Raw genomic sequence first — 19,179 nt, 5'->3', positions numbered from 1 at the left:
ATGGCAGTGTTCACGCAACAAATTTAAATCAATCCAGGCCTAGTAAATTTAATCCCACAGCAAACTAATCCCAGTTTCATTTGGCTTAGTGCGTTACTAAAGACTGGGTCCCAGTGATATGAGTACACATGCCTGGAGATTTTATCTCAGCAGGGCATAAATACTTGCCATTGACTTTTTTTCCTTCCTAGTTTATTTATTTCTCAAGTTAATATCCTATAATTCTGAGATTGCTGTGGTGGTCCCACATCAAAGTGTTACACAGTCATTTGGAAAAGCCAAACCTGACCAGGTGCTGCCACCTGGTTGAGTATACATAAGGTGACCAACTTTTTTACAATGAAAAGGAGGACAAATAAATTGGAAAAAATATATCGTAAATAAAAGAAATATTTTATTCATTGCAACAATAATACACTAAAATATGATATATGCATAATAAAAACATTTGCAACATTTTATATTGTAATTATGCTTACATGCCTGTTAATTATTATTTAAATGAGTACTTTTCCATTGAATTAATATTTTTGTCAATGTATCATCTTCTAACAATATATTGGAAATATCCTTCATATTGAATTTTACGACAAGTGCTGCAGCTAGAGTATCAACATTCAATCTCGATTTCTCACTTGTCGAAAAATCATTGGCAATTGAAAAAAACTCTTTCAACTGCTGCATTAGTTCCAGGGCAGCACAACGTAAATTGAACAAGTATAAATAAATGTTCACATGGAATATGTTCATTTTTGAAATGGCTGAAAATATCCACCCATCTTTTATTAATTTCAACATGTTGATTTTCCCATTGTATTAATTTTTCAGAATTTAAATATACATTCAGTCTTCTGATTTCTTCAAAGAGACAATTGTCGTCTATTTTAATGTCTATCATTTCTTTAGATAAAAATTCAACACAAGATTCAATATCTGTTCAATATACTTGCGATGAAGTAAAAAAACCACCATTAAAAACTGTTTCATAAAATACGTCACATAACGCGCAACAGATTAGCCTTCAAATATCAAAAAGGAGGACATGTAGGAGGACACTTTTCGAGGGAGGACAGAACTTACAAAAGAAGGACTGTCCTCCCTAAAGGAGGACGGTTGGTCACCTTAGTATACAGACCCAGAAAATTCATTTATTAAGTAAGTTGTGTGAATGTAGCCAGTGACATTAAAGCTGAGGCTTCACATATCTATGCAAAACCAGGCCAAAGCAGCACTGTTCCAGCAAGTGTTTGTCTTTTAGGATTCTACTGGTGCAGGAGAGTTTTTATTGTTGACTGCTATTTAAAAATGTTGTAATGCATTTTGTAAAACATTCTTGTACTCTAGAGTTTGTTATGATTGTCTATCAATATTGTGAAATATAAATCTGTGTGTGTGTGTTTGTGTGTGTGTATTTACTTGGTTGAGAATAAACAATTTCAGAGTACTTGTTGGCTGCTATCGTACCAAGAAACAAATGTAAAAACTTGCTGTCAACTACTTCATGATAGAATGAGTAGGCCCCATCCATACCCCATTATCTGCCCCTACACACAGTACAGGTAGTCCTCAACTTACAACTATTTGTTCAAGGTTACATGGCACTGAAAAAGGTGACTTATAAAAAATGTTCACACAGTCATTGCAGCACCTCTATGGCAATGTGCTCAGAATTCAGACCCTTGGCAACTGGTATGCATTTATAATTGTTGCTGTGTCCCAGAGTCATGTGATCACCTTTTGTGCTGTTCTGATAAGCAAAGTCAATGGGGAAGCCAGATTCACTTAACAACCTTGTTAATAACTTCAGTGATTCACTTAACTGTGGCAACAAATGTCATGGGGCAAAATTCACTTAATAACTGTCTAGTTTAGCAACAAATTTTGAGCTCAGTTGTGGTTGTAAGTCAAGGACTACCTGTATAACAAAGCAAATGACAAGGAAAATATTTCAGCAACTTAGCCAAGCTTCATTATTGGGTGTTCCTTTTGTTCAAAAATTTATCCTGTTTTAAATGTCGTAGAAATGTCTTTAGCCATGAAACTGGGAGGAAAATACAAGCCACCCGTTTATAGCTATGATATTCCACAAACATATTAAAAACAATCAAAAGTAAAAGCAGAACACATCCATTCCAACGAAAATCAGTCTTCCAAAAATGTCACTAGAGAGGCAAAGTTTTCTCCAACCTTCCTGATAAAAAGAAATGACATGTAGAGTGGCCCAGAAAGAAGATAAAACAGATTTCCTCTTAAGCTTGACTTTTTATAAAAGTTCCATTGTGATAAATGAAAAAAGGTGATTTAAAAAAAAAAACTGGCTCTGGTGGCAGGTAGCAATGTTTTATCAGATCCAGCTACAGCAAACAATCTTTTGGAGGTGATAGGCATATTAGTAGACCAGCCATGGATGATCTTAAGGAGGAGCAGGGAGGAGACTATTCACAAAATATATCACTATCAGAAAACGAAACATTTCAGATATTGATTGAGTCCAAAGTTGGAGGACTGTATTAGATGTTTCCAGTCCTGATTCATAATATAATTAAGATTCATAATTCTCAATCTTCCAAAGACTTAGATGACCCTTTCCTTCTTGGAACTTAAAATCCTTGAACTCAATACTCTAAAGCTTTTGTTGTCAATGGAGTGTGGTCACTGAAGCTGGAACTCTTGATCTATATCAGTCTCTTCCAGACTGCTGCTGCTTAAATATGTTGTGTCTGCAACTCTCAGCCAGGAATAGTGTATTCCCAGCCAATCAATCAGATGCGAGTGGATTGAGTGCATTACTAAAACAAGGAACTACAGTATGTGAGTACACAAGAAGACACACATTTGCATAGAAATTGGTGTAAAACTCTGAGGAGTGTATGTGTGTGCGTCTGCACTGTCTCCTGCATAGGCATTGTTGGTGAATAATTCCAAGACCTTTGCCATCCCTTCTTATAGATCTTTATCTTTCAAGTGAACATGGACAACAAAAATGATTAGGGGACTAGAGGCTAAAACATATAAAGAATGGTTGCTGGAATTGGGTATGTCTAGTTTAATGAAAAGAAGGACTAGGGGTGACATGATAGCAGTGTTCCAATATCTCAGGGGCTGCCACAAAGAAGAGGGAGTCAAATTATTCTCCAAAGCACCTGAGGGCAGGGCCAAGAAGCAATGGGAGAAACTCATCAAGGAGAGAAACAACCTAGTACTAAGGAGAAATTTCTTGACAGAACAGTTAATCAGTGGAACAACTTGCCTCCAGAAGTAGTAAATGCTCCAACACCAGACGTTTTTAAGAAGAGATTGGATAACCATTTGTCTGAAGTGATGTAGGTTTCCTGCCTAAGCAGGGGGTTGAATGAGAAGACCTCCAAGGTCCCTTCCGACTCTTTTATTCTATTATATTCTAACTTGTACAAAAACTGCCTTTTGTACTGCCAGTTTTGCAGCTGAATCAGCATAGACACAACCATCTTGCTCAGCTGTTCCTGAAAGGAGTGGGAACGGTAAGCAAACAGAGCCCATTGTTCATGAGGGTGGTTCCTCAAAGTAACATTTGAATACCAGAACAATTGGTTTAGAGACTTTTCAGGCTGCACAATAGGGGTTTTTTTTAGACTCACAAAAATATCTCCAAGTGCCTGCTTTTAAGCTTTTGAAATCTGCAATATTTTGATGGCTGTGAAAAAACAAACAGGGGAGATGAATGACTGAGCAATGCGATTCTAAGCTATTTACCAGGCCTTAAAAGCCAGCTACTGATCTCACATATGGTGAAAATAGTTTGAAAAAAGGGCTGTTCTTTTGACCATCTTAAGGTGCATCTTTAAATGATGTTGCTATATGATTAAATCAGTAATTGACATTATTACACCCTTCATAAACACACCTAAGTATAAGTATGTATGATATAGTAAGCTATTTGCCTCTCTGTATCTAGGCAGTGGTACGCAGAGCAAAATATGAATAATTATATTTACCTACTGTGGTGCTTCATGTTGGCTCCAAGAAAAAAACACATTAGAATCAGCCACAGCATCTAATTGCCAGGTTCAATATTATGGAAACATAGTGACTAATTCTGAAGGGGTTTGCACTTCAATCAATCAGAATAGAGCTGGAAGGAGGTCTTCAACTCCTTGCTCAAAAAGGAGACTCTACCATTTCAGACATGTGACTGTCCAGTCTTTTCTTTAAAATCTCCAGTGATGAAGCATCTACAACTTCTGAAGGCAAGCTGTTCCACTGGTTAATTGTTCTCACTGTTAGGAAGTTTCTCTTTAATTCTAGGTTGTTTCTCTCCTTGATTAGTTTCCATCCATTGTTTCTTGTCCTGCCCTCTGGTGCTTTGGAAATGGGCAGTGCCAGAAAGTGGTAAGTGGTAGAAAACTTCCTTGGTCTTTGTAGAGTCAGGATTGATTCTATCCCTGTTCTTCCATCTAATGTCAGGTTACCACATTTTGCTAAATTAGGTTTGTTGACTTGTTCACGGTAGGCTGAGCTCATGTAAAATACTATCAAATAAATCACAGCACAGTCTTGTGCAATATGTGCATACAACTGGGGATATCCCTGGATCTAGTTGGCTGCTCTAATCATCTGGAGGACATTTATAAAGAAAGGAAATTTCTTCAGGTCATCACTGGAGATGAAATTTGAATTATGGTGGCTCTCCAGGAGATATTTTTTTAATTGACAAAAGAACTTCACTTCTTACTGGATGAAAACTCAGATCTTCTGTATAAAAGGGTAAAAAGAAGGAAGAGGATTCAGTGCAGTTCTTTGGACTCTATTTGCAGCTTGCCCTGCTCCATTATATGAGGCTGAAACCCAGCTTTCCTGTCCAGCTTGCTTCCAACACCTCAAATGATGCAATGGCTGACCTCAGTGTCTTTCTTCCTCTTCTATCTTACTGGTTGTGAAGACCACAGAAACATTTCATAATGGTGAGTGCCCAGCTTTTGGGCTGCAAGGGGAACAGACTCAGTGGTGGGATTCAAATAATTTAACAACCGGTTCTCTGCCCTAATGATTTCTTCCAATAACCAGTTCACCAAACTTCTCAGAAAGTTAACAACCGATTCTCCCGAACTGGTGCGAACTGGCTGAATCCCACCACTGGACAGACTGGGTTAATAGACTTGTGGATTTCCTTTGAACCCTGTTTGCACCTGCTTATCTTGAAGTCCTGTTTGACTTGGAAAGAAGCTTCGGTGCGAGGGGCAGGGAAGAAAGCAGAGATGGAAATTACTGAGATGGAAAACATTATAATCTTTTCCAGTATGCCTCTCTAAGGACAATTCATTCTCACCGAAATGTGCAGGTTGCCCCAATCCATGACTTGAGTAGGAAAATAGTGAATAGCAATAGCACTTAGATTTATATACTGCTTCACAGTGCTTTACAGCCCCCTCCTGTAAACTCTAGTGGTTTACAGAGTCAGCCTATTGCCCCCAACAATCTGGGTCCTCATTTTACCCACCTTGTAAGGATGGAAGGCTGAGTCAACCTTGAGTCTGGTGGGATTCAAACTGCCAAATTGCAGGCAGCCACCAGGCAGCAGAAGTAGCTTGCAGTATTGCACTCTAACCACTGAGCCATCACAGTTCATGCTTCAAGCAGAAAAGGATTATCTTCCCGCTCACTCTGTCCCTCATATCAAAAGTGTGATGCAACAGAGAACCATCTTAAAAAGTTATGGGGTTGAAATTCTGGACACTAGCTGTGTTGTCCTACTAGAGCAGTGATGGCGAACCTATGGCACGTGTGCCACAAGTGGCACGCTGAGCCATTTGTCAGGGCACGCGAGGTGCTGCCCTGTCAGCTGGCCAGCACGCATGTGCACGCTGTCCAGCTGAGTTCACTTTTTTAAAAGCTATTTTTCGCCTTCCCCAGGCTCCAGAGGCTTTATAGGAGCCTGGGGAGGGTGAAAAGGAAGTCCGGTTTGCTCGGAGGGTGGTTATAAGCATTCTGAAGGCTTCAGGGAAGCCTCCGGACAGTCCCTGAAGCCTCCGGAGGGCCTCTGGAGTTTGTGGAGGGCGAAAAAAGCATGCAAAAATGGGGGGGTCGCGTGTTGTGCGCGCATGCGCACTGGGGGGGGGGTCGCGCGTTGCATTATGGGTGCGGCATGCCCGCACACGACCCCCCTGCGCTCCCCCCCACTTGTGGCACGCGAGCCAAAAAAGGTTTGCCATCGCTGTGCTAGAGCATGTAAGGAAGGGAAGGTGCTGGAATATGTCCTATGATATTGGACACATACATAGCTATCAGCCTCCTTCACCTTTGAGAAGCCTGTCATTATGGATGGGTCACTTGCAGTGCACTCCCAGTGCACTTCTCCACACTTCCAGGGTTCCAATATTGATATCTCATGGAAAAATGAAAGGTGGGGATCTCTACCCTTATTGGTGTCCTGCCTATGAAGTTTTAGAAAGGATCCAATTCTCTCATTGGCAACAAGTTCAAACCGGGATATAAAGCTTTGGGCAGAGACAAGTTTGCTGGGATGTTTTTCTGAGCCAAGATATTCTTTTCTCTCCTTTGTCTGAACAATCTGTTTTATTTTCGGGTGTCATGCTCTCCACCGAGTGCCCTATGATAGATGTTCAATTTGGCCATTGTGGAGGATGCCAATGACCAGACTGCCATTAGAGTTGTTACTTCCAATGCTTCTAGGCAGGTGGGAAAGAAAAGAAGAAGCTTGTGCTAATTGTTATATACTGGTGCTTTTACCTTCAAAAACAAAAAGAATCTCTTTTCCTCAGAGAAATCCTGTGCAATGTTCTTTTCACGCATGATATTAAAGAACCCAATTATATTTATTTAAATTTATAAGCCACGCAACGCCAGTGATCTCTAGGCAGATATTGATCTGGAGCATCTGCTGAGGGCTGCATTTGTGGATCTCAGTGATTTATGCAATACAAGACTAATGTTGCTGGCTGGTGATCTCATGCCAAGGAGGTTTTCATATATATTTTTAGTTCTTCCAAGGTCGCTTATTGTAAAGTGTATAATTGTGATATACTTTAACGTATATATGAACTAAAATTCTTCACAAGGGTGTTTGTAGGTGGAATAGGAGTGAAACTGAAGTGATGGTGACAACCCTCAAGATCTTCTCCTGACCTGAATCTCTGTTCCCACTGCAGCTCATTTATTATTTATTTTATTTATTTATTTATTATTAGCGTTTATATACCGCCCCCTCTCCCGAAAGGGACTCGGGGCGGTGTACAGTCCGTATTAAAATACAACAGATTAAAACATAGAAATAACTACAGAAATACATGTATATGAGGAGGATAAAATATGCCAAACTGTACTGCTAATAAATAAATCAATACAAAAGTTTAAAATATCAGATTAAATTTAAAACACTATCCCTCTAAAAACCAGTAGGAATGTGTATGCCAGGAGGTAGACGTTATAAATTATGCCAAACCAGCCAGTCGGAACAGGTGTGTCTTCAGTTTCTGTCGGAAGGAGCGGAGGTCAGTAGTGGTTCTAATGTCGGGGGGGAGGTCATTCCAGAGGGTTGGGCCCATCACAGAGAAGGCCCTACTCCTCGGTGTCGCCCATTGGCATTGCCTCGTGGACGGCACCAGGAGAAGGCCCTCCCTGTGAGAGCGGATTGGCCGCAGGGATGTATGTGGGAGGATGCGATCCCGCAGGTACCTAGGCCCTATGCCATGGAGCACTTTAAAAATGGTGATCAGAACCTTGAAACGCACCCGAAAGACCACAGGTAGCCAGTGCAGCTCGCGCAGGAGAGGTGTTACGTGGGAGTACCTAGTACTCCCCATGACTACCCGCGCGGCTGCGTTCTGGACTAGCTGCAGTCTTCGGGCGCGTCCCAAGGGAAGCCCCATGTAGAGAGCGTTACAGTAGTCCAGGCGAGACGTCACCAGTGCGTGAGTGACTGTGCGTAGGGCATCACGGTCCAGAAGGGGGCACAATTGGCGCACCAGGCGAACCTGGTGGAACGCCCCCCTTGCCACGGCTGCCACATGATCATCCATTGACAGCCGGGCATCTAGGAGGATGCCCAAATTGCGCGCCCGTTCCACAGGGGGCAATTGTTTGCCCCCTATGGCCAGTGATGGAATCAGCTGGCTGAACCGAGGTGCCGGTAGCCACAGCCACTCAGTCTTGGAGGGGTTGAGTTTGAGTCTGTTGTCCCCCATCCAGACCCCGACGGCTTCCAAACACCGGGACATCACTTCGACAGCCTCGTTGGGGTGGCTTGGGGTTGAGATGTACAACTGAGTATCATCAGCGTACAGATGGTACTCAACCCCAAAACCACGGATGATCTCACCCAGTGGCTTCACATATGCATTGAACAAAAGGGGCGAGAGGACCGACCCCTGCGGCACCCCACAAGAGAGTGGCCTTGGGGTCGACCTCTGCCCCCCGGTCAACACATATTGCATCCGGCCGGAGAGGTAGGAGCCGAACCACCGTAAAACGGTGCCTCCGACTCCCATCCCCTCCAGCCGGCGCAATAGGATACCATGGTCGATGGTATCAAAAGCCGCTGAGAGGTCTAATAGGACCAGGATAGAGGAGCAACCTCTATCTCTGGCCCTCCAGAGATCATCCACCAACGCGACCAAGGCTGTCTCGGTGCTGTGCCCGGGTCGGAAGCCGGACTGGCGTGGGTCTAGATATACGGATTCGTCGAGGTGACGTGGAAATTGCTGCGCCACCACATTCTCAACAACCTTCGCTAAAAAGGGGAGGTTGGAGACTGGACTAGCTAGCTCCGTTGGGTCAAGTGAGGGCCTCTTGAGCAGGGGCCTCACCACCGCCTCTTTCAAGGCGGTCGGTAAGGAACCCTCGCTCAATGAGGCGTTCACCAGGCCCAGAAGCCAGCCTCGCATCACCTCCCAGGATGCCAGTACCAACCAGGAGGGGCACGGGTCCATTGAACATGTGGTGGGTCGCAGCCGTCCACGCAACCCGTCTAAATCCTCGGGGACAACAGAGTCAAACTCCTCCCAGAGTGGGCTCACAAGACTCACTGATGTCGGCTCGTCCAGTCCACTGGGGGGGGCCATCCACTCCGGATCTGAGCGACTTTGTCTTGCAGATATTCCCCAAACTCCTCTGCTCTTCCCTGCAAGGGTGCCTCTCACGTCTCCTGTGACAGGAGAGAGCGGGTCACCCTAAACAGGGCGGCAGGGCGGTTATCCGCAGACGCAATGAGAGCGGCACAATGTCTACGTTTAGCCGCTCTCAATGCCACAAGGTAGGTCCGTAAATAGGCTCTTACCTGTGTTCGGTCAGATTCAGAGCGTGAGGACCTCCACCTGCTCTCTAGACGTCTCCTATGGCGCTTCATCATCCTAAGCTCCTCGGTGTACCAGGGAGCCCGGGTGGATCGTTGCCGTAGGAGAGGTCGCAGAGGCGCAACCCGGTCCAAGGCCCCCGCCGTCGCCCTATTCCAGGCGTTGACTAGGTCCTCCGACCGAGCGCGGGTCAGGGCTACAGGTAAAGGCCCAAGCTCCGTATAACTACCGCCACCCCACCACCCTTACCCAGGGCCCGAGGCTGATGGAATGCACGGAAACCCGGTGGGCACATTTCCACGAGGGGTAAACCACCCTCGTGACCCAACCAGGTCTCCATTATCCCTGCAAGGTCCAGCTCCCCCTCCGAGATCAACTCGTTAATGAGGGGGGCCTTGTTGGTCACGGACCTTGCATTGCAGAGCATCAGCCTCAGGCCCTGGCTCTGTAGTTCCCGACCACCTAGGCTGCGGGGGTTGGTACAAACGACCGGGCGTAGCCAGCAGCCACGGTCTCCCAACTGACCTTGCGATCTTTTCTTGTCCTCGCATCCCCCCCTCCCCGCGACCGTTGTAATAAAACAACCCTCTACTGGAATAACTTGTTCCCTCTCCCCCCTCACCCCGCTCACTTTCTTCGTAGACTCACCTGTTCGTCTGGCGTTGGCTTCCCTCCTGGCCTGGTTATCCCCCCTCCCCTTCCTAGAACCCCCTAAAACACAATAAAACATTTTGATAAAAAGCCCCTCAGCTTCCTTTTCTTCCACCTCTCGGGGTTCACAAACCCGTCATCAAGGCTGGCCCTTGACAGGGCCAGGGGCCATACCTGCGAGAGAGGGGCTTCTCGCAGGTGGAGCAGGTCTAACCTCGAGTAAATTGATTGAATAATAAAAGTCCCAGTAGGGTAAGGTGCTGATAAAACAAAGTTAATAGGTAATAGCCGGCAGGGCTAGGGTCTCCATGAAGGACCAGAGTCTTAAAGTCTAGATGGTAAATAATGGTCTAGATGGTAACTTCAGAGGAAGATGGTAAGTAATAGATGGTAAATAGATGGTAAATAATGTCTAGATGGTGACTTCAGAGGAAGGGGGGGGAATGGGAGGCATTCAAGTGTCGCAAATAGTAGAGAGAGGCGAAGATGGTAAATGGGAGAAAGATGGTTCAAATAGTCCCAGGTGAGTATAAATTCCTTAATGGGTGGGGTGGGGTGGGGGGGGGGCCTTCTTGTCCTGATTGTTTTAGGCTGGGCAGCTGCTCAGGCCTGTCCATAGCCCCAAGTGCCTGCTCAGGCTGCTCAAGCCTGTCCATAGCCCCAAGTCAAGATCTCCAGTGGCCTCAAGGCTCCAAGACATCCCCAGCCATTATTTCCAGTGCCTCACCGGTCTTTGGTGCCTCTCCGGCGCTCTCCGGCGCTCCGTTGTTCCTTCCTTGTGCCTCCCTGTGCCTCCATGCCTCCGATGCTGGTAGTGACCCTCCGGTGCCTCCGGTGACTCTCTGGGGGCTCTCCGGGGGGCTCTCCGGTGGTGCTCGCTCCTTCCCTTTTTGTTTTTCCGGCTTTTCGGCTTTTTGAATTTGCCGGCGTCAGCGCCGCCCACGCAGCCGCACTGCGCCGTCGCCATATTCACAGGCTTCTTCCCAGCCGATTGCTGCATACGATCTTCCACTCCTTCCTGCCCTCCGATCTTCACCGACCACCCTGGAAGGCCAAAACTGGCCCAAAACAAGCCAGGGTGGTCGGGCTATCAACTCTCAGCCCCCTCTAATGTCATAGGGCCGGTTGCAGTCCTTTACCCGGTCGGGCGCTCCATCGTTCACTCAGGAGCTCAGGAGGCGACCGCCATCGTTGGAAGCTCCTCCTCCTAGCGGCATTTTCCCAGCAGTTGCCAAAGACCTGAGCCAGCTTGAAGCAGGGGTGAAATTCAGCAGGTTCTGACAAGTCCTGAAGAACTGGTAGCGGAAATTTTGAGTAGTTCAGCGAACTGGCAAATACCACCACTCTGTGGGCCCAGAATTGGGTGGGAATGAAGATTTTGCAATAGCCTTCCCTTGCCACGCCCACCAAGCCACGCCCACAGAACCGGTAGTTTAAAAAAATGAATTTCACCACTGGCTTGAAGCCTACACTGATACACAGAAAGAAATTGGTAGCTTCCCAGATGGACAACTGACAATTTGTGAATTTACAAGATATCAGTTCCAAACGGGCTGTCCAAAGTATTAAGTGAAAAGACAGCATCCTGTAAACTTCCTAAAGAGCCTCTCACACAATTTCTGCCACTGAAGGACTGGAAGTTGGTTCCCTTTTTAATAATGCGAGAGAATGGGATGTGGTAGGGAGACTCCTCACACGGGCAATAAAGACAATTTAATAAATTGTCAAACATTTTTTAAAGCAAAATCTAAATGATTTGTGCCTGGAGATTTGGAGAAAGGGGTTGCTGAATCCATTAGAAGCACCCACATTGGGGAGAGTGAGTCATCCATCCATTTTTCTGCTAGGTTCCTCATACTTTGATCTCATTTACACGTGGAACATAGTTCAGTGGTTAAAGATGCTGAGCTCATCCCCTTAAAAGCTGACAGCCTGGGTTTGAGACTCAAGCACCGTGTGATGGGGTGAGCTTCCCATACTTACTCCAGCTCCTTACCATCTAGCAATTCAAAAGCATGCAAATAGATAAGTAGTTACCACTTCAGTGGGAAAGTAACAGCATTCCCTGTGCCTCGGGGTACAGTCATGCTGGCCACATGACCATGGAAATGTCTTTGGACAATGCTGACTCCCTCAACTAAGAAAAAGAGATAAAGACTGCCTCCTGTAGAGTTGGACATGACTGGACAGGGGAAACCTTTATATTTACCTTACTAAGGCAATATGGGCTGAGTTCAAACATCAAGCAAAGTCATAATCCGTGTTTTCAGTAAGATCTCAGCAAGATGGTGGGTGTACATTGCAGTCCAAGCTCTTCTTATTTTATACATTTTCTACATATGCAGTACATGAGCTTTGGATCATGATGTGAATCCTATCCATCACAAATTCAAGGACGTTTAAACAGAATTCTCACTGGTATCACTTTTTTGTTGAATGAAATTGGAACTCTCCTATTTCCCCTGATTGTTTTTTTTAAAAAATAAATGACATTATTGTCAAATAATAATTGTGTATTGAAAAGGGAAACGGGAAAAAGCAAAATGGTAAGAAGGTCCAATCACAAGCATCCAAGACGGCTCCAATTTCCCTCCAAAAAGGAGCAACTATTTCAGATTTGTCCTACAGGTGGCAGTATAAAACCATGCTTGATCTTGAAAAAAAAAAACTCTAGGGCCTCTGGAATCCATAGTGCTGTAAACTAGATTAAGAAATCAGAAATATATCCTGGATGAAGGCAATGGCAAGCCTCTTCTGCCAAGGCAACCGGACTGGCTGGACTTCTTTGGGATTTGATGATTTTCATGATTGACTCTGAATGGGGGAATTTCTCTCTGAATCTGACTTTGGGAGGCATGCAAGCTCTTTATTAAAACAAAATCACAATATAAAAACACTTTAAAACAGAAATTAAAACAAGATAAGCAAGGCAACAAAAGCAAGATTGTGGGAGACACTCATCTAAACATAATACAACCACTGCACAGGCTTCCCATCAGATCCCCAAGACTGCTGAAGAGCCACTTTTCACAGACTTCCAAAAGGCTAACAGGGAAAAGGATTGGACTACTTAACTTTTCCAGTAGTTAAAGCCTGGGCTGCAAAACTCCCCATGATTTCTAAAGCAGAAAACAGTTACGTATCGTGTCTCTTAATGGCCATCAGGATTTATGCAACTCAGATCTGGTTGCTCTAATTTAACATTTTGATGTATATTAAGGAATGTCACTTGAAGTTTTTTTTTAAAAAGTTGCATTGCATAAATAGACACGTGGAATGAATCAAGGTTTATTAATGTTTTTATCACAAAGTTTATTTAAGGGATCCATCCCATATTTAAAGGAGGGCGCGCTCATCTTAAATCTCCTCCCTAAACTGGAAAAATGAACCATTTGCCCTCCATGCTATGACTTTCCCAATATCTCCATTATTCACATATATGCAAATGCAGTTTTGTTAACTATGATTGATTGAATAAACCACAATTTTCTGATCCCACATTCTTAAGTTTAAAGGATGTTTTAAGAACAATGGATGGCATAAGTGCTGCGCTACAAACAAACAAGTTACCTGGTGACTTAGTTCACACATTGAGTAGCAACCATTTTAATGATACTTGGCTGAGTAAGCTAAAACAGATTGCATATCACTTAAGCCATGTGTTACAAAGCAATCATGGGTTCATATACTAAGCCAAAAAGCAATGGCTTATAATGGACTATGGTAGTTTGTAAGTTAAATGTATGACTTAAAATAACATGTAAATCTAGACATAGATACAATTCAGCAAGATGGGAGCCATTTGGGATTTCTTTAACCCTTACCTATAAGAAAGAGCTGTGGGGGGACACAAATGAAGTATGAGTGCCCATTGAAGGTTTTCTTATGGATGATGGAGTACAAACCATAAGTCATGCTCATTGCATTAAGTTTAATGCATTTCACTCAATGATGGTTTAGCAAGTGAACTCAGACCATTGTGGTTGGCCAATCCTGATGCATGTCTGAACACGATGCATAATCTCAGTCATTCTGGGTTAGTCAGCAAACCCCAAGTCTTTAAAAAGCTACAGCAATAGAAAACGCTTCTTATAGAAATTCATTTAAAGTCCAGCTTGGGGATGTCAGTTAGAAGGGATTAATTGAACTGTATCATTCCCTGGATGCATCTGTCTTAGCAAGGAAGCTTGAAAGAATGACATTGTTTAATAGTTCAGAAACTTCTGAGAAGGATAATGAGAGGATTATTATTAATTTGATTTTCAAGTGGATGTGGTAGCTCTGTGTAGCAAGCCAGTGACTTCTGAGGAAAACGTCTCTGCACTTTAATCCTTCGCCCTGCTATCCTTCATGATCTTTGTCCCTTTCATTCAGCGGAAGATAACCCACTAACCTCACTTGCAATTAGCCCCAATTAGCAATGGCCCTTGCTGGCCTTTGATTGGTAGATACACTGAGCCAGGCAGATATGAAGGCCAACTGGGACTGCCTATTCTTTTTTTCCCCTCCTCTCCTCAGCACTCTCGTTGTGGCAGATTTTTTGGTGGTACGTATTTTTATGAGGGATGTTTTTTCTTTCTTTCCTTGATTCCATGTTTCATGCTAAACCAGGTTTTAGCTTAGTGTGGAATGTGAACTTGACTATTGTAATTTGCAAACCAGAGTCTATTGAGGAAACCCTCCTAATAGTAGTACTTAAATCGTGGCTCAGCATAGTACGTGAATCCTGTTTTAGATTTCTGAGTGTAGTTTTCTCTCTTGGTAGATTGCCCTATTTCTGCTACTTTTAAGGGTGCCCAAGTGGCAAATTGCCAAACTTTGCACATTTCCAGACTTTCAGCTACTTCTCAATTGCTGAAAACTTCCAGTGGGTGATCTCTGCTACATGAATATGATACATCATCTTCTTTTTTTTTGCTTCTAGTTTGCAAGGTATTTGCTGCAAGGACACAGAATCTTTTAAAATAATTTTACAGAGGGGTTCAGAGCGGCTAAAGCCTTGATGGGAGGAGCCAAGAGCTATATTGCACTGTGATCCTCTTAAATTAAACTTGGGTTCATGGGCTTTTAAAAAGTTTTACTTTGGGGAGTGACTAGGCAGGAACTGGAATGGAGAAGTCCTGGCCTGTTGCCTGTCTATCAGCTACTCTTAACATCTTAATGTCCTCATAGCATGCATGTAGCACCTGCTAGGATCATGGTAGGGATCTGAAGTGGAGTTGTGAGAATCCATACTGCTAAATTATTCAAGGGACAGACCCTTGTTAAGTCTCATTTTAAAATACCAGTGGGATGATTACATAGAATGTAAGGAAGCCTTGAGAATGAATGTTGAGGAAGGGAGTAATTATATTGTCCTAGTGCCTAAATCTGCATGAGTTTGGTCACTAACTGAGCGGACTATTTTGTCTATGCAAAAAAGCCCATTATGATTTATCAGTTTGCACTCTTAACCATTTCATAGTTCCTCACTCACTAAAGAACAAATTACTTCAACCACTTGGTCCCTTTTGGGGGCAGATGGACAACGGCCTCAATAAATGGTACCTTTTGAAGTATAGCTCTGTATTTGGAAGGAGAGGGATCAAAACATCTCACTTAAGTGGAGTCCCTGAATCAGCCAAACATAATTCCAATTTTTGTGTGTGTGTGTGTGTGTGTGTGTGTTGTGTTTCCCACTGACTCTGGGTTTTTGAGCTATTGGTGTCAAAGAATGATCAAAAAAGTGTATTTCAATAGCTGTGAACCATAAATAACTGTACTGTGATTTGGCATATTTAACTTTGGTAACTGGGTTCACAAACCAAAATCAAACCAACTGTAAGCAAAATGATACTGTATTGATTAGGAAGATTTGGATCTTCAACCTGACCCCAAAAAACCCAAACCCTTCGTGCCAATTACAATTCATAATGGCTGTACATGTTTTAAAATGCTTTGAACCTTTTACAAGTATGACTAAAGTACTTCTCTACCATTTATTAAAGCAACTCAATTTTTTTATCAAGCTTCCCAATGTACTGTACCTGAAAATAGGATGCTGCCCTTTAAGGAGTCTCCCAATATGACTCTTAAGCTTAGTAGCCTTTTTTTTAGACTTGCATAATTCCTTCAAAAGTCTGGCTTACTTTAATGCAGTGTTTCTCAATCTTGGCAACTTTAAGACCTGTGGACTTCAACTTCCAGAATTCCCCAGCCAGCATGGCTGGCTGGGGAATTCTGGGAGTTGAAGTCCTCAGGTCTTAAAGTTGCTAAGTTTGAGAAACACCGCTTTAATGAATCACAGAGACTGTGCTTGTATGAAGTCACAAACAAATTTTAAACGTACACTGTCCTATTAAAATCAATTGGCCTATGCAGTGGTGGGATTCAAATAATTTAACAACTGGTTCTCTGCCCTAATGATTTCTTCCAACAAGCAGTTCACCAAACTGCTCAGAAGGTTAACAACCGGTTCTCCGGCAGTGGTGTGAACTGGCTGAATCCCACCACTGGGCCTATGCCACTTCCCACAGAATAAAGCCCATGGGTACCACTTTCATATCATTGGCATGTTGTATGTGGGTAGAGATTTTAAGACTGGAGTGGTAGGGAATAGGATACTCTGAAAGCTTATGCCTGAAATAAAGTCACTATGTTCCTGTTTCAGCTAATGGCTTTACAAGTCTGCAAAGGCCTGGGCCAGCTTGAAGCTTACATTGGCGCAGATGAAGGGGTGGCATTCCAGATGGACAACAAGATGTACTGGGATTCACTAGGCAATGGTTCACACTGGGCCGTGGAAGGCATACCTGAAAAGAGAAAGTCGAGCAAATTTTGGCTGATTCCAGCACCATACGGAAGGGTTATGTTGAAAAACTGGCTAGGTTTGTTTCTTGCTGCAGTGGATGTACGTTCAGAAAAAATCTCCCCCATCCAACCTGTAGAGTACTCAACAAAACCATCCCTGAGTTTTGAAGTGTATTTCAGGGACAATATAATAGCCTTCCGGGCCTCCAATGGTCTCTTTCTGTGCAGAACTTTTAGAGAATTCAATGGCCTGGAAGCAGCCAAGTTCTTTCCTGATGAGACCTGTTATTTTCTACCCCAGATTGGAGATATTGATCTCCCAACTTTTGAAATCACAAGTGTGGTCCCGAAAGACCCTTTCCCAATCAAGTATCATTCTCATTTTGTGGATAAACACATCTTCTACAACAGACACTCGACCTCAGTCCTACACACTTTTGGCCTCAACTGGGTGACCAATGCCACCGACAGAGTGATTTGGAAGCATCTCTGGGGACTGGGATTGCCTTCTTCTTGCAGTTTCAGGGTTGAGGATGCAACACCCGCCGTGAAGTACACAGAGAACAATCAGCAGAACTTTACTCTGGTGAGGTCAGTTGTGGAGATCATAGTCAAGAAGGTGGAGGTACCTCCCAGTACCAAAGCAATAGCAAGCTTTTGGGTTGATATAGTACATAGTGTGGTCATACCATTTCTTGCCACAATCAAAAAAGTGAAACCCCATGGCGACGTGGAACAATTTAATGAAACCGGAGCATGGAAGGGAATGGTCTATAAGAACCTTCGAGTAGACGTTGCAATGGAACCTTTGTGCGAGCCTTGCAGAGGCATGTGAAGCTGTGGAAAATACTTGCAGCCTTCCATAATAATTAGGAGCAGCCCACTTCCCAGGAAATATGGCTACTTGGGTTTTTATCATGCATTGGTCAGTGTTCTTGAAGGATGAGATTACTGCAAGGACTTGGTCCCACCTGTTTGTGGCTTAATAGAAAGCCTCTTCCCTCACTGGTAATTCCTTTTAATCTCCTGCTTTAAGTGTACAATAAAGGTAGTTCCCCTTTTTACTGAAAGAATGAGTCAAAGTTACACCCTTCACAGTGTAAGCACAATAACAAATAAAATTTGTCAAGCTTCTCTTTGAGACCAAAAGTGTCGGGATCATTATTTGTACACAGCGAAAAGTCAACACCATATTCTTGGCTCATGTCAATATTGGAGACAGCCAGGGATACAATTTAATGTTCAAAACTGCTAATCCACTTCACTGTTTTGAATCCTGTAGGATACTGAATTGAATCCTTATACAGTTTATTACTTGCTTGGCTACTTATTTTGTAACTTGTTTTCAATATATAATGGAATCATTTGAGATAGAAAATGAAGTCTTGGTAAAACAATTCATCTTGATGGCTTCGACTTTTCCTAGCAAAGGCAAGTTTAGGGTTGTTTTTTTCATCTTGTGCTAATTTGGTACATATTTTGAAATTAAGCTCTATATTTTTTGACAATGAAAATTGTTGCTTACTTGACCATTTTCCCCATGATGTTGAATCCTATTACAAGATGCAGTTATTGCTTTTTTCCCTCTGCTAAATTCCATATCGACGTTGGGAAGTTATTCTTATTATTGTGATAACTTGATGCAAAACCATTCTGCTGTATATATACATTATTTTGGGGTTAAATGATTATGTACACCACTGTAACATATAGTTTCAATTTTTGTTCTTGACCTATGAGTTTAAGTTCTGCCTTTTGTTTGGACATGCAGTATTTTCTTTGCTAATAGGAATAAAGAAAAGGGTGGGGGGAACCTTTATTTAATTGTGTTTCTTAAGCTTAGCAACTTTAAAATAATGTGGACTTCAATTCCCAGAATTCTCTAGCCAGCATTTCCTCTGGAGATAGATGTAAACGTGTCTGTATTTAGATGCACTGGTCCTCTAACCAAAGATCTAAAAATCTCTGAAGTCTTCAGGCTAAAGATTATATATAAAAATGGGAATGATCAAGCATAATTAATAAGCAATCCCCAAATTGTGCATACACATCAGATAAGGCATAGTTTTTCAGGTTTGGTAACACTGGTGCCTCCATGTTTCTGCAGTTCTAAACTTCCGTTCTGTTCCTCGGGTATTAATTGAACAAAAGAATAAATTTCTATACTTCATCCTAACAATAAATAATTATATTCATTCTTTTCAAGGAAATACTAACCTGTTTTTGGTTATGTGACCTCTTTTCCCTCAAGGTCATAGTGTTTAAGGCTTTTTCATCTCTCCCGTCCTTTTTATAATAATTCCATTTGCATTTATTTACTCCCTTACAAAGTTTAATTTTATTCTACCAATTTAAATTCTACCAATCAGCTTCCTTGGGCTTATATTCAGGCTTATATTAATATTTCATTATTTTATGTTTCATCTGTTGTCATGATTAACAATAATGTTTT

General features: G+C 43.0%; 1 protein-coding gene across 1 annotated transcript; it reads left to right on the top strand.

Moving 5' to 3' along the window:
- The first annotated feature begins 14,234 nt into the window (after window positions 1-14,234).
- On the top strand, window positions 14,235-17,876 carry LOC309384175 (uncharacterized protein). The gene is made up of 2 exons (XM_081937389.1): window positions 14,235-14,484; window positions 16,588-17,876. The coding sequence occupies exons 1-2, from the start codon at window positions 14,407-14,409 to the stop codon at window positions 17,560-17,562; spliced, it is 1,053 nt and encodes a 350-aa protein (XP_081793515.1). The 5' UTR covers window positions 14,235-14,406; the 3' UTR covers window positions 17,563-17,876.
- Window positions 17,877-19,179: the final 1,303 nt, after the last annotated feature.

Source organism: Natrix helvetica, assembly GCF_964273705.1.
Source record: "Natrix helvetica genome assembly, chromosome: 1".
Taxonomy (NCBI): Eukaryota; Metazoa; Chordata; class Lepidosauria; order Squamata; family Natricidae; genus Natrix; species Natrix helvetica.
Note: the sequence above shows the minus strand (reverse complement) of the source record. Positions and strands in the feature narration are given on the sequence as shown.

Coding starts and splice junctions, on each gene's coding strand:
- LOC309384175 (XM_081937389.1), top strand. CDS start 14,407: ATGAAGGCCAACTGGGACTGCCTATTCTTTTTTTCCCCTCCTCTCCTC. Junction 14,485..16,587: donor TTGTGGCAGATTTTTTGGTG/GTACGTATTTTT, acceptor TTCCTGTTTCAG/CTAATGGCTTTACAAGTCTG.